This window comes from Ambystoma mexicanum, chromosome 4p, assembly GCF_040938575.1.
Source record: "Ambystoma mexicanum isolate Mex_15411 chromosome 4p, UKY_AmexF1_1, whole genome shotgun sequence".
In the NCBI taxonomy this organism is placed as follows: Eukaryota; Metazoa; Chordata; class Amphibia; order Caudata; family Ambystomatidae; genus Ambystoma; species Ambystoma mexicanum.
Genome location: NC_090927.1, coordinates 658,815,056 through 658,831,398, shown reverse-complemented (window position 1 = coordinate 658,831,398; position 16,343 = coordinate 658,815,056). Strand labels below are relative to the sequence as shown.

General features: G+C 46.9%; 1 protein-coding gene across 7 annotated transcripts in view; it reads right to left on the bottom strand.

Moving 5' to 3' along the window:
• ADGRB3 (adhesion G protein-coupled receptor B3) overlaps nucleotides 1-16,343 on the bottom strand; it is a 1,879,974-nt gene that overhangs the window by 442,122 nt on the left and 1,421,509 nt on the right. For all 7 annotated transcript variants that reach the window (XM_069606193.1, XM_069606199.1, XM_069606200.1 and 4 more), the window contains 2 exons: nucleotides 9,203-9,329; nucleotides 7,558-7,661 (listed from right to left, as the gene is read on the bottom strand). In XM_069606193.1, the coding sequence (XP_069462294.1) occupies nucleotides 7,558-7,661; nucleotides 9,203-9,329 (231 nt within the window). The remainder of the gene's footprint in view (nucleotides 1-7,557; nucleotides 7,662-9,202; nucleotides 9,330-16,343) is intronic.

Here is a 16,343-nt window from a genome sequence, read left to right as displayed (position 1 = left end):
ACGTGCGGCCTGCCTGCACCCACATGGAATCCCTGCAGAAATGCTGCTGAGCACTTCAGTACTCCAGAGACCCAGTATCGTCCTGAGCTGGGCTGGAGCTCGCAAGGTTGAGCAAATACAGGATGGTGAAGGCTTTGGTGCTGGATGGGCTTGAGCGAACACAAATGAGAGGCACGGGCTCAACTTCCAAAGTGGATCCCATTATGCAAGATTTAGTAAAAGTATTGGTAAAAATCAGGCTTTAATGCAATATAGAAGAAATGCAAAACTACAAAGTAAAACAAAAGCCATTCAATAGAGCAATGTCATTAAGTTATTTAATTGTCTAAAATGTGTTCTCAAATGTAATATACCTAGACCTGCTGCAGTGGTGAATAGCAGTTGTTTTGGCAATAGTAACGTTGGACAAATGGAAATAAACACCTATATGTTTCTTTTTTTGGCAGAAAATGTGCCATACTAGTTCCAATGTTATCACCTTTTCCTAATTCGTTTGTATGTCTGAAACCACTAGGAGTGTGTCACTGAATGTGCATATTTGTTTGAAAAAAATCCAAAATAGGTAATTGTGAAGAATGTTAGGGGGAATACATGACTGTGACAGGGTCAGGGACCTGCCCCTGTCAAGGGCAAATGAAGCCCATTCCCAACTTGGGGTAGGGGGCCTACAAGGGTATATGCCAGAGCCAATCCTACCACAGAGGAGGGATGATGGATTGGGAGGGCCCCACTCCCTAAACTCCCTATATGTGTGTTAAGCATAGTGTCACTGTCAATCACACAATGCCTTGCCATCTCATTTCTGGCCAGTGTGCTCTTTGTTCTGTTTCAGGACTACAAGATCCAGAAGGGTGTTCGAAAACCAAGAACCACAAAGTCTGCAGGGAGAAGCCACAACTCAAGTTGCAGCAGCTGATAGTTTGGCAGCTAGACAACCCCACAATATCAAAGAAAATGTGACTCACTGTAATTCCAGCAGAAACAGAACACCAAACAAACACCAGACTCGCTGAAGTACAAAGGCTGCCCAAGAGCCCACACACAGCGGGCCGGCCTAGCACAGTTATTTTAAAACTATTCAGAGCAATGATCCAACCCTGTGGGGAGGAAAGGGAAAACCTCAGTAGTCCTGGGTATAAAAGACCTGCAGACGAGAGACAAAGTGAAACACATTTGGGTGAGGTTCGGAGGTGTGGGGGTAGACTGAGAGCAGGTGGAGGATGGAAGATGGAGCTGAGTCCTGAAACGTTTACTGTGGTGGGGGATACGGGTGCATTTAAGGTGTTAGCTGTGAGAGAGTGAGGTACCTAGTAGAGAGAGCGAGGCTGTGTGTAGGTGTAAAAGTAGAAGAAGGGGGGTTTGGGAGAGAGAGGAAAGAGAGTAGAGATAGTAGGGGATGTTGGGACAGTAGCTGGCAGTTGGTGGGAGAGAGTGTAGAGCTAGTAGGGGGTTGAAGACAGTTTGCAATAGGACAGAGAGAGAGAGAGAGAGAAAGAGAGCTAGAGAGAGAGAGAGAGAGAGAGAGAGAAAGAGAAAGAGAGAGGAGAGACACAGAGAAAAAGAGGAAGAGTGCGATAAGATCATAGAGACGGGGGAGAGAACAGAGGATGAAGCGAGAACAGCAGTGGGAGCAAGAAGAGGGGATATAGAGAGAGCGGTCACAGGTGGAAGTGAGAGGAGAGAGAGAGAGAGAGAGAGAGAGAGAGAGAGAGAAAGAGATAATACAGGTGGGAGTAATAGGAGAATAAGAGAGACCTAGGGAGACCAGAGGTAAAGAGAGGAGGAAAAGGCAAGGAGGAAGTAGGCAGAGATCAGGAGGTAAAGCTAAGAGGGACAGCATCAGGGAGAGGAGAGAGTGGGGGCAAAAGCAGAAGAAGGAGAGAGGGAGTGTCCATGTAGGGACAATCCAGGTTTTGAACCAAATGGACACAATCCTGGGATGCATAGGACATCCTTAGAAAAGTCCCAGAGGATTACCTGTATGTGTTTAATATGTGTGTTATTTTCAGTCAGGGTGTCAGGAGAGAGTTGTAAGAAACCACTGTCCTTTACAGAATGTCTTCCAGATATGTTTCGGTCCCGAGTTCTTTTTAGCTTCTTACAGAACCACACGATCCAGAAGTCGACATGGAAGCACTGGAACGCACAGAACAGAGGCAGAATGACGCTGCTCAAGAGTCTTCTGCTGGCGAGGATATCCAGATCACTAACAACAAAGACCCAGGGAAGATGTATGTCAACCTGTCTGGTGAACATCAACAAAACTGGGCCACCATAACAGCAATAACACCCCTGAATGAAAGGGGGCAAGGGCCAATGAAGAATTATAAAGGTTTGGGTCATTCTAAATTGGATGCTAGGGAAAGGCAAGATTTAGATTGGCCAGAATGCACAGGTAAGAAAGAATACCAATGGGAAGGTGGAGGAGTAAAAGGTCAGGAAAGGCAGGGGTATGAAGGTCCACATAGAGATACAGGAACCAAAGGTGCACAGGTGAAGTCAGGTGGATTGGTGGTGGACCGGAAAATCAGGTAGAGGGCAGAAGGTGGAGCAGAGTGCTGAGAGGTGTGTGGAGGTTTTGGATACAAGTGCAGGCATCCTAATGTCTACGAGAGTGGTTCGAAGTGTGAGAGACTGAAGGGGTGGTTGTGAGCGTATATAATAGAGTGAGTGATAGTATAGAAGGTTATGTGAGATATGAGGGAGTGAGAGTTGTGGTGGCGAAGGTGTATAGTGGTAAGTGAGTATGGAATAGGGAGAGAGGGAATTAAAGAGAAAGATGAAAAGTGAGTAAAAGGGGGAGCACGGTGGGAAGAGGAAGTAGTTGTGGTGGGAGGAGGTTGGAGAGTAGGTGGACGCAGTAGAGTGAGATGGAGAGGTGTAAAGAGGTCAGAGGGACAGCAAAGAACAGAGACATAGAGAGGGAGGATATTTGAAGATTGGAGAGAGTAGTAGTAGGTCGGAGAGAGAAGGAGTCTGGGAAAACTGGATGGAAGGAGAAGAGAGGGAGAGGGGAAGTTGGAGATGGGAGAGAATAGTAGGAGGAGAGAGAAATAGAAAAGGGAATCTATAAAGATCAGAAGTGAGAGGAGAAGGAGAGGTGTGGAAAACGGGAGAGAGAGAAAGCGAGAGGGGGAGATTAGGGTAGGGAGTAAAGGAGGGGTTGATCAGGGAAAAGAAAGGGAAGAGAGTGTGTGTGTGTCAGATAGAAAGAGAGAGAGAAAGAAAGCGAGACAGGGAGAGAGAGAGAGAGAGAGAGAGAGAGAGGAGAGACAGAGAGAGAGAGAGAGAGAGAGAGAGAGAGAGAGACAGAGACAGAGACAGAGAGAGAGAGAGAGAAAACAGGGACCATCTTAACCATGATTGATACTGGTGTGGGGAACTCATATTTCAGAAAATCCATAGAAATTCCCAGAATGTGTGGGACAGATAAGGATGTGACCTTTAGGCCCTCTCCATCTGAATATGATAGCCTAGACAACATTTTCTCGTTTTTATAGCACCCTGCTGGAGGGATAGGGAAACTGAGCTAGGGGAAAAAGAGCTCACTGGAAGTTGGGACCTAGACAGAGTATACTCTTTGTTTGACCTGCCTGCAATTTGCAAAACCAATTCATGTAATTGAAGAGCAACAATATGAAATTCCTTGAACTAACTTCTGGAGTATGAAATTGTCAAAGTCATCTGTCACAAGTGGTGTCAGAAGATGAATTGAAGAGAGTCAAGAGATTCCTGGGCAACTCCAGCCACTAATCCAATTAAAGAGATATTGGAATTGTGAATGCAGCTAGTATTCCTTACCCTCAACTCTCTGGAAAGCAGGGCAGATGACTCCTGGGAGTCTGTGAAAGCAGAAGGCTTCACCATGGAATCAGGAACGTTTGAGATATCAAGATACCTGGCACAGGAACCAGGGAGTAAGCTATGGGAACAGATTTGTGAGGGCTTGGAGAAAGCTAAACAACAAAAACGCATGCCAGTGGAAGTAGTCTAATAGATAACATAAATACACCAGCATTTCAGGAGTGGGGAGATCCCAGGTCCAATGAAGAAGAAGAAAGGGGCATTGAAAGCTCAATTGTGCTTCAAGAGGAAAGACATGTAAAACATGTAGACCAACAGCCTGTTCAAGAAAGGAATGTGTGTCAGAAGACAAATATCCACGGCCAAAACTAGTATTGAAAATACTGTAGAGGTCCTGATCATAGAGGAAAGGAGGTGACAAAGATCTAGGCTTCATCCAAAATTGGTTGTTTGATGCCTCACCTGTGCAAAGCCCAGCCATATTAACAGGCTTTTTCCCAAAGAGAGGAGGAAAGAGCCAACAGAGATGTGGCTCCTAACTCCCTAAATACATGAGGATTATCTTTGAGAACCAACCCGCAGGAGCCAGAGACAGAGCCTGCAAAGCTGGAATGTCTTGTGGATCTGTTCTTGGAGGACCACACGTCCCCAGATTATTTCTCTTTGGCAGTCTACTCCATGGGAGACACGGTGCACACATTTCATGTACCAGAAAAGTTCAAGAGAGATCTGCCATATCCTTACTGGACTTGGGCTGCTGAAAAAGGGGCATAAAGGCCAATCTAATCTCCCTAGAACTAAATCCTGGCCCACTGTAGAAACTAGCATGAATTCATGGGGATATACATCTTTACCCCAGCTGCAGGTGCAGATCCCGATATTGGAAAACAATGTTTTCGTCCCAGTGATTGCAATGCCTGGCCTTCCAGAGGACATGCTCCTAGACACCTCCTTCCCCATGTTCAGCCACTGTTTGAAGACCCCAGAGGCCTGGCTTGACAAAACAATTAAAGTGTTATGCCTCCAGGTAGCTAGCAAGAAGGAAGCTGAGGGGGGCATGGAGGAAGGAGTAGAGGGGTGTGACAGGGTCAGGGGCTTGACCCTATCAGTGGGGAGCAGGGACCCCTATTTACCTGTGGTGGGTGGCCCTCCAGGTATGCCAGACCCGATCCCACCCCAGAGGCTGGGTGAAAAAGTTGGTAGGCCCCAGACCCCGAATCCCCTCAGTGTGGCTTGCTTTCAACAGCTGGTACCAATGTCCTTCATCCATTTCCTTCCAGCATTTTTTTTAACCAGAAATCTCATTTGCTTGTTACATAACCATAAGATCCAGAATCCAACATGGCTGCACTTGAGCACATGGAGCAGATGGAGAAATATGTCAGCAGAGTCTGCCAACTGTGAAGATATCCATATCATTGTCACAAACAACAGAGACCGAGGGCAGATAGATGAAAGGCAACCAACCCGGTGAACGCTGACAACACCAGACCGCAAGAGCAACATCTGCAAGCAAAAATGGGGCCAGGCGAAGGAGGACTTTTAATAGTGTGGATCATTGTAAACAAGTCCTTGAGGCAGGCTACATTTAGATTGGCCAGACTAAATAGGTGACACAGAAGACCAATGGAGAGGAGAGGACGGTCAGGAAAAAAAGGTGTTATAGTGAGGTCAGGTGTAGTGCTCATGGACAAAGAGACCAGGTGGAGGTTGGAAGGTGGAACAAAGTGCTGAGAAGTCTGTAGAGGTGTTGGATACCAGTGCAGGTAAGGTATCGTCTGTGAGAGAGTGGTAGCAAGTGAGAGAATTAAGGGGTGGTTGTAAGAGTGTATGGTAGTGTGAATGATAGTAGAGGGATGTTATGTGAGATAGGAGAGGGTGGGATTAGACGGTGAAGGTAGATAGTGGAAAGTGAGTGTGGAAGAGAGGGAGGGAGATAACGAGTGAATGAAAGAGAGGGGAGCATGGAAAGAGAGATGATGTAGGTGCTGTGGCAGGAAGTTGGAGGTAGGTGGGAGTAGTCATCAGAGAAAGTTCAGGGGAAGTGAGCGAAGATCAGAGGGACAGCAGAGGAAATGAGAGATTGAATGAAATGTGGAGATAGGAGAGAGTAGAAGCAGGAGGGAGAGAGGGAAGGAGCATGGGAAGACTGGAAGGAAACACGAGAAGAGAGTGAGAGAGAAAATTAGAAACAAGAGGGGTGTAGTAGGAGGACAGAGAAAAAGAGAGAGAGCCAGAGAGAGAGCAAGAAAGAGAAAGAGGCAGGGAAGAGGGAGAGAGAGTGGGAGAGGGAGTACAGCTTAGAAAGAAATGGAGGGGATGGATCAGGGAAAGGAAAGAGCAGGGAGAGAGAGAAATAGAGAGAGAGACAGAGAGAGAGAGAGAGAGAGAGAGAAGAGGCACAATCTTTACCATCATTAGTACTGGGGTGCAGAAAAAGTATTGCAGGGAGTCCTTAGAAATTCCAGGAGGGATTGAGACAGGTAAGGGCCTGGCATTTAGGCCCTCGCAAGCAGAATGGGATAGCCGTGTCACTAGTTTCCGTCTAACCCCCCTGGAGTGATAGGGACACCTGGGAAAGGGAGGAGAGAGCCCACAATAGGGCCAAGTCCTAGAAGACAGGGAATGCCCTTATGGGCACCTGCCTACAATCTGCCAAACCAGTTCACATAATTTAAGATCTGACAATAAATACATCTTTGAACTAAATTCTGGAGTCTTGAGTTTTTAACGTCATATGTGAAAATGAACTTGAACATTATGGCTAATGAAATCATTGAAAAAAACTTGATGTACAGCAGAAAAGTAGCACATCACACACACCCTTCATGCAATGGATCAAGCACTTCCTCCAATCCTCAGCGCATGCACAGAAAGAAGATGAGCACTGAGTGATGCCCACGAACATTTGATATGAATAGTCGACAACAGAAAAAGGGCCTTGTTACAAGTGTGCTGGTCCGGAAAAAATGCTGGTAATTCCAGCTCTGGCTTTTTTCCCAGAATGGCACACTTGAAGTTTGCTGGTGGGGGCAGAGATCTCCTGGCAGGCCTGATCTGCTGGTAGGTCAGGCCCCTACCATCAAAAAAATAAATGCCTGAATCCCATTGGGAATTTACCAGCTCTCCTCTGCCCATAATATCCAGGTAAAACCGGGATATCAGGTGGCAGAGACGGTAAGGGCAGTTTGCCGGTATGCCGCCGGTAATAGATGCAGGATACCAGCAAACTCTTAATGAGGGCCAACGTGACTGTTTTATGCAACAGGCATTTAACAATAACACAAGTAACAGTCTAACGCACACATATCTAACGATCTGTAAATTTAACACAATCACATCTGTTTTGCCTAGTTAAGAGGTTTAGATAATGATATGGCTACTGCAAACAACTAACAGTGAAGACAGACTTCCCCACACATTCTGTTTATTCATCTCGTATTCTCTAGACAGCCACTGGTCCCTTTCCCCACCCACCTGCAAGAGTTCTTTTATTCTACTGGCTTACATTCCATCATGTGTCAGAAAAAAACCCAACACAATGTCATGATCGTCATTAATTTAGCATCTAGTTTGAAAGATGATGCAACAGTGCATTTAAACAATGTAGTTAATACTTAAGTCATATAAAATGTATTTTAAACAAAAAATAACATGTCATCTTTCGTATAGACTTGTGTTAAAACCCCACAAACTATGAATTGATCCCATTAAAGATGCATGTTCAGTTATTGTGGCAGTGCGCATACATACCTCCATAGTGCTGCATAGACGGCTGCCAGCGTGATCAGGGCCAGGCAGGAGAGGCCACAGCCTACTATTAGGGTTACAGAAGGGGCACCTGATGATTCCATGATCTGTAGGGAAACAGTTGCATTCAGAGGATCGGTAAACGCCCCCCTTGCTTAGGCAACATTTCATTTTCACAGTGACTATGAAATCCCCCACTAGCATGGCATGCATAGCGTCCTTTCCCATGCAAAGACAACATCCATGGCTGATGTCTTCTAGCTGTTGTCACGTGACTCGTTCTCACCCCAACCACATGAGTGGAGAATCGGAGGCCTTGGGAAATTGGGAGTAGGCTCAGAGGCAACAGCACCGACTCCATGGTCGCCAAGTCATACAGCACTTAGCTTTATACAATTATATAAGCAGATCGCAAAGTCAAAAATCAGCGGCAGGAAAAGGACATTAAAACACTTCAAACATAATCGTACCCCACAGATATCATCCAAGAACTTCTCTGCTATTGCACATGGACATGATTTGCTGCACTCCAAGCGTGCGGGACTTTTACAGCTCTCTCGCCTGTAAACATTGGGCTCCGCTTCAAAGCATAAAGCTGTAAAAGGTTTTATATATGTCTGTCGGGGAGAGTGTGATCTATACGAAATTTCCGGATGAGTCCAGTGCCATGCCAGCACCAGATGCCAAGTAAATACATGACCTTGAATTATAAAGTGCTGCAAGGCGAGAGGTGGGGAGTGGGCAAGGGGACAAACACCATCAAAAATGACCATGCGAGACACTCACGGGCCACAATATCCCCCAATGGCTCACGATTCAGTGTGCCATGCATGCCAGGGGAAGATGTTGAGCTCTACATTGCCTATCCCAGAATCTGAGAGCTGCAACATATAGTGTTATGCAATAAATGGTCTGTTGCAAGCATTGGTAGGCCCAAAAACCAAACACACCCTCTGCCTGCTTTACATGTATGCACTACACTGATGACTGCAGAAAAGGAATCCAACACATATTGCAGGGCTGTGCTTTTAAAAGACTGCAGCAACCTGCCCACCTCATAAGCATATCTGAATACTGCCCCCCTCACCCCCCGCCCGCCCCCTGTATATCCAGTATTGGGGGGTTGGCAGTTTAACATTGCCAATGCTCACAGGTCCCAAGAGCTGCGTTTACCCCTAAGATGCCAACACACAGCAGCGTATCCATACAGAAGATACCCGATGCAGATCGGCTGTCTGTTTCGCAGGCTAGGCTTTTGGTTGCATTGGCAACCGGAGAGACCCGCCGCCTTCCTCTGACACGGCTCGCATCTCTGAAAGCGGCACTGGCACGATTGCGCAGGTTTCCCGACCCTCACGTACCACCCCAATCGTCTTCATCCCAAATGCGCATGAATACAGAGTTGCAAGGTGACTTAAAACGGGTGCGAATCACTTCTCTCTCGATCTGGCGTCAATCTTTCCACTGCTGGATAGAAGCAGCGCTATATTTTTGCAAACGTGCCATTTTTGAAAGAACACCGCCCGCCCATGCCACCCCAACCCCCCTCCCCCCGCACACACACACACTCAGCTGCAGTACTCCTCGGAGCGACGCTTTGACTCCCTGCCCGACTATGCATTAATCCCGCATGCCCACTGTTACTTACCATTTCTCTAGGTTGCTGAGCCAAAATGGCGAAGGTGGAGAGACGATCACATAAGCATTTCGTGTGGGATGCATCGGTAAGCACAGTTTTACATCCCTGGGTGGACCAGGTTCCAAAAGAGTCGTTCCTGCAACGAGAAAAACACCGGGGTGATTACACCTGGCAGTCAATTCCGCGGAAGAAGCGCTGCTTAATGGGAGGCATCTTCTGACTGCCGTAGGGGAGACATCTACAGTCTGGTACTTGTTGTTCGAAAGGGGCTTAATTGAGGCGCACGGGGGTGGGAAGGAGTGAAATGGAGCCGGTTTGGCTCTGTGGATGGAGCTTTCCAAGGTGCTGATGGCTAGTGGACGGTCTGTGCAGCGTTCATTCCCAGGAGCTAGCGCGTCCATGTGGGGGGTGTGAGGGATTGGGGTGCTCTGTCCAGGGTGCTGATCAGCCCCGGAGCATTGGGCAGCAGCCGTCCGGGGGCAGCGAGCCTTGCAAATACCCCGTGCTCGGAGCTGGCCGAGGTGCTCCTCGGTAGACCACCTCTCTCGGTGGCAGCCGCTCGCAGCAGCAAACCAACTGGCTGCAGCTGGGGGGGAAACATCCTTCTCATTAGACAGCTAAAGAATGCCAATTTCCCTTTGAGCAAAAAAATTAAATACATTTAAAAAAAAAAGGATTCCGCTTCCACCGCACACGGTTCTGCACCTTTTCTTTAAACGTTACTCTCGGGGGCCCTTGCATTTTCTTCATTTTCACCCCTCGCAGGCAGGGTGGACGCTGCTATGGCTGCATTCGTGCAATCCCTTGGACGCTTCCTCCGTGGAGGAGGCGGAGGTGGAGGAAGGAGGCGATTTCACCCTGGAAACCGGCAGCGTCGGATTGCTCCACTCTGCCAGAGCTGTTTCAACGGAAGGAGGGGGTCCTCCTCGAAATAACAGCCCGCAGCAGCCAGCATCCCCCCCCCCCCCCCACGCAAGCAGCGTCAGCCCTGCTCTGTAGCCTTGGACCCCAGCACACGTTACCCTGAGCCGCAATGCCATGTACTCACGCGCACATCTATTTCCACGGCCCACCGTGCTCCCCCGCCCCCTTACTCATCTTATTTCCTTAATTAATGTGATCTGTTTCAAACATGGGTCTATCACTGCAAATTATTACCGAAGGCTCTTCAACATTCAACATCTCAAAGAGTATTTCCACCCCACCGTGACAACGAAAATGGTTTCACCCTGCGTGATTCTTTGTGCTATACATGTATTAAACGCATCACCCCTTTTATTCATCGTGTGATGTTTTCCCCACAGACATCACGGGACATTCCAAGAGCAATGGGGACCTTAGTTCAAAGGTGCCAGTGCCTGCGATTTTTTTGGAAAACACCCTCTACTTCCGGCGACACACACCATCGGTGCCGTGAAGTTTACTTTTTACTGGGTATTACCGGTGGTTGTGCAGACTGGAAGATACCTTTCCACATTTATTAATTTATTTTAGCATTTATTTACAGCGCACACAACCCACAGGTATCTAGGCGCTAGTTTCATTGTGGGTTATTTATAAAGTGCTCTTTTTTTTTCAAGTGCGGTCCGGGATTCGAACCTGCGTTTGTTCATCATGGTCTTGCTTCCAAGACCTCTGCGTCCCATGTTGCTATGACATGATATGATATGGCATTAATAACGCACCTGTACACAAGTGCTATCTCGGGCCTTTCAATTCTGGGACATTGGAGCGTTCTTCAGGTATGTCTTCTCTAAATATACACCGGTCTCAAAGAAGACAACCACAATACCCATATTACTCACCTCTCTCAAACATGGCCATGTTTTGGTTACTTTGCTGTGGACGTATTTACGGGGAAGCAACATTCCTACCTGTGAAGGCACACGTCCCGCTAGACTGGGGGCGTTCATTGCTCAAGGTTAACCAGTCAAATATTATGCATTTACCTCCAGCTTCTGAGCGCATTGTTTTCTCATAATTCATGAGCTCTCTTGTCTCTTACCTGAGTGTGACATGCAGTTGCAGCAAGCTCAGTGCATTTATCAGGGATGATTAAATATTAAAGATGAACGATTCTCTAGAGTACAATTGGCATTTTGGAAACATCAGAGCTGTAGTGTATTTCAAGCACAAAGGTAGATAAGTGCAGTTCTTGTGAAAGGAAGCAAGGCATTCCAAAATGAAACACACTACGGCTTTTAGGACGGGGTTCTTTCTAATCAAGTTTGGAGCTTTCCATTGTATAGATGCACACAGTCGGACTGCGGCTCTTGGGAAAAAGAACAATTCACAATAAGATCCGAATTAACATATTGCAGCTGATTTCCCACACATCTAAACTTCTGCTTAAACAATACAAGTTTTGGGAATTTTGGGAGATTTGTGTTAAAGTTTTTGTCACATTGTACCTTGAACCATTACAACAATGTACTCCAACAACATGAGTGGAACTGGGAACAACTGTGTGCAATTGTGTGCAAGTTCTATTTGCCACAACTGAAATGTGCAAACCCATGTCACAGTGGCAGACACCACTGTGGCTATAAGCCCCGAGACAGTGGGCTAATACCGCACCCGGTAATCCCCCCGGGGCCCATAGTTACAGTTAACGAAGCCCCGAGGGCATTATCATGTGCGGTATTGGCCCGCTGTCGAGGGGCTTATAGCCATTACTACCCCGGCCCGTTAGACTGGGGTACTAATAGCATTTTTTTCTGTTCCGAAAAGCTGCTGGGTTTCGAAACAGAAAAAAAAACAGTCAAATAAAATGGCTGCTGGGAAAGGGATAACGTAGTGTTCCCATCGCGTTTGCTCCCGAGAAAAGAAGAAAAAAGAAGGTAAGTGTGGTTGCGAGGGTGGGGAAGGGATAATTTGCAGGGGAAGGGGGTGGAGGGAAAAAAACGTAGCTGAGTCCCCAGCGGGGGACGAAGACAGCCTCCAGCCTTGGGGAGGCTGGAGCGGGGATTGCCCCATTTCGAGCCTCTTCATTGGCTAAGGGTCTGCCACGCCCCCCCCCGCTGGGAACAAACGCAGGCACATATGTGCGTCCATGGGATTACACTGAGGTATGGCTCGGATATAAGCCAATCACCTTTCAGTATAATCCCATGGAACACAGTGTCGGGTACTAATGCTTTATATGCAAGTGCCACCTGCTGCCGCCTCCGGCATGCAGGCACACATTGCCTGCATTTTGAGTTCTTGGTCCAGCAGAGCATCCGAAGGACAGTGCATTCTATGATGCTGTGGAGGCTCACCTGCTTGACTATTACACTGAGATCCTTCAATAAAGTGGGCAAGGTGGGCATACTGAAAAACACTCCCTATTGCTATGTGGAAAATTCCTCCCAGTAGGCTGCTTCTTCCTTTTGACACTCTCCTCCTGGCATCCTCTTCAATCTCTCCATCCTTCACCAAACCTGTCAATTTTCTCACTTCTCCTCCTTCTCCCTTGTTGCCTTCAACCATGATAATTTCCTTTCCCCAAACATCAAAATTCCCACCAATGTAGTTGCATTCATTGCCTCCAAATATATCTGCCATGTTCTTATCCGCAATATAACAAGAAATGCCATGCATGTTCATGCCATCCAGCGGGCTCAACGGGGTTTTCTCCTCCCTTTTAGGGGTAGCCACTACATGTGCGGTACACACTGACTATGATATCCTCCTTCCTACCATTATGAGACTACTTCTATGCAAGTAACAAGTATTTTGTTTCACCACAAAAAGATGGCACATAAAATTAAAAACAATGATTGCACTCTCCTGACGCCAAAGAATTAAAACATATTGGGCCTCATTACAACTCTGGCAGTAGCCATGCCCTTATTAAGGGCACGGCTGCCGCCGGAGTTGCATTTTTTCCGGCACCCGCGAATGGGCAAGAACCGGGTCATGCCGAGCTCGGCGGACTCAGTAATTGCCCATTTGCGGGTGCCGGAATCAAGGGAGTCCCGATCCCCATTCTGCCCCATAGGGCTGAATGGGGATGGGAGGGCGGATGCACCGGCACATACATAGTTGTGCTGGTGCATCCACCATGCTCTGCTCGCGGGTGCCGTTACACCCGCCAGGAAAAACCTGGCGGGTGAAATGGCACCCACGAGCAGAGCACGTAGTATGCTGGTCCAGGAACTACGGTACCGGCATGCTTACCGGCACTGTAGTTCCCGGACCGCCATGCTTGTAATGAGGCCCATTCTCTTTGCAATAAACGACTATTTTATCCCCTAACAAAATACATCATACTTAGCCACCAAAGTTAATCTCTTCCTGTGTACGAAAAAGTATAAGGCTGTGTTTCTCTATAACTATTCATTTGTCTTATCACAAAAGATGACAGTCAGTTACATCGACTGCATGCACCCGCTGGCCTAAAAATAATCCTACGATTTATCTTCAGTAACTTCGCAAACATCAAGTATTTTGTCTCAAGACAAAAGGTTGCTGCAGTGATTTAGGGACACTGAATGTACTCTCGCAGAAAATAAAAACTATAAAGGTGTCTCCCGCATGACATCCTACACGAAATCTGTAACAGCAAGCGGACACAGGAAGAGCCCAGTTGCAGCCTTACAATGCCCCAGGTACACGGGCAGCCATCCCTCTGAAAGATCGTGCCGCAATCACTGCACGGGAGGTGACTTTTGCTTTAGTTTATAGCATTACATGATTGGGAGTTTAAACTGCCCAGGGACCATGTAGATGGCTGCCGGCTTATGCGATTTGAGACAAAGGGGGTAATTACGACTCTGGCGGTAGAGGTTCAACGGGGCCGGTAGAGCTGCCGGCCCCACTAAATCCCTACCACCTCATTACGAGGTCCACTCGCGGGACCTGGTAAGGACGTCTGGTAAAACCAGGCATCCTTAGCGGGACCCGCAAGCGGCCCTGCATGCTTACAACGTTAACAGGCCCCGTTGTTAGCATGCTCCCCATTCCCATTGAGCCCTATGGTTGCTCAAATGAGAATAGGGATGTGCAGGGTCCAGGTACCCCGAATGGGGAAATACTGGGCCCTCCAAGGTCGGAATGGCCCGGTATTTCCCCATTCAGGGAACCCGGACCTGGTACCCGGAATGGGGGTAGCCATGCCGCAAATAGTGGCATGGCTACCTCCATGGTCGTAATGACCCTCAAAGTTAACAGAGAGAGAGTTCATCTAGTGAAAATGAAAAGTTCTTTGAAAGGAACTATTGACCGCTCTAAGCACATTCTATTTGTTTGTGTATGTATTCCTATTTTCTCGTTAACAAAGTTGTCATAGAAATGTGATGTTACTTTTAACAATTCCACTGCAGTATTATTACTCTATATAACCAATATAAAGAATATTTATTAAACCAATTAAATATGTATTTCAACAAAATCACCACAAATGTGATGTCATCTTTAATTATTCAAGATACAATTGTAAACCCATATCTAAAAAATGAGCCACGTGCAAAGATAGAAGCAAGGGAGAATGATTTGCTGAGAAGTGTGAAATCCTGAGAAAAACCGAGGAATAAAAGAAGGATGTAAGATTGGGAGACAAACGTCCTGCAGAAACTGTGTCCAATGGTTGAACAGTGTAAGGATGCAACTTCCTCCAGACTCCAGGCTAAAACATTGGTAAACAGAAAACGGTTTGGCAGAGAGCACGTTCAACGGGATGGATTTTAGTGTCTATGAGGGCGAAAACATAGACTCCTTAAGTGCCAGAAAGAGATTCCAGGGAGACTCCATGGTACAGGGTGAGAAGGAAAACAGGAGAATGTAAAAACATTCTCATTCATCAATATCATCCACATCTTGCCATACAGAACAACAGTCTTGATTGGACCTCTTTGCAAACTTCCCTGTACAAAAGGAAGGCTCTGAACCAGCAAGCAAAATGAAAGATACAGTTGCATTGACCAAATATAATGACTGAAGCCTGCTCAAAAGCATTCTTGAGTGCTGTGGGTAGCCAGCATTCTTGACTGCTGGAAAGAAAGGCTCAAGTGTTGTGTGAAGCCAACGTTTTGGATGCCTACTTATTCAACCTGAAAACTGACAAGGAGATTAAATGATGCAGAACATCAACACGCTCTGAAACACTTTTGTATGAGCACGATATAAATAAAATATCATTTCCTTTCATTTCAACATCCTAGCAGTCTGCTCAGGGTAAAGGGAAGGCATCAGCCATTTATTCCTTATGGCAATAAGACACAGCAGGGAAACCACTGCACCCTATGACAATGGGGAACAACAAGAAAGATCAGCACCTTCTACCTCCTAACTTTAGATAGATACCTGGAAATAATGGGCACATTCGACAACATAGATCAGGCTATGCGGTCCTAGCTTTCTAATCCTGTAGCACAATGAATTAAGGAGAACATTTATCTGGACGGAGAAGAAGTGAAGCCAGGCTCCCTGATCTTTGACATATCTTCTAAAAAACTGGACCATCTCCCTACAAAAAGCAAAGTTTCATGAATGTGGAAAAATGGAACAGTTGAGTTCCAGAGTCCCATACGTGGGGACGCATCTCATGAAGGGAGAGGTGGTATTGAACGGCAAAACATTCTCTCTGTAGTGCAAGATCAACTGAAGAGGACGAGGCACAGCTTACTGCTTGGTGTATCCTATTTTTAGTTTTGTAAAGCACACATTTATGCAGGCCTGCACGAAGTGCCAGAAGAGAAACAAACCTGGGATAAAACATTTAGGGGTAAAACATGTCCGCTGAATTGTTTCTGAGAATCCAGATTGCTTAGCCCTTATGTAGAGGGAGAACATTCTGGAAACTTCAAAGCAGAGCCTCCAGTTCACCTTAAGTGGTTGACACAAGGGAGTTCTAAGGGCGACCACCACCCTAGGAGAGACTGATCACTGACAAACACCCAATCCCACAGAAGGGACATCTTTTCTAAGCACCCAGGGGAAGGTTGGAAAGGTTCCTGTCCCTCTAGTGCACCCAGTATCTTCCACCTTTTAAATTTGATTCATGGGAAGGATGTCACCAATCCAATTAGGGAGGTACCCAACCTGGGGATACACATTAAAACAAGCCCAGAGCCTAACAAAGATGGATTTTATCATATGACCGTGAAGCCTGGGCTGCTCTTAGGATGTGGCAGGGTAACTGACGGGACTGCTCAGTTTTGTGGGAGGA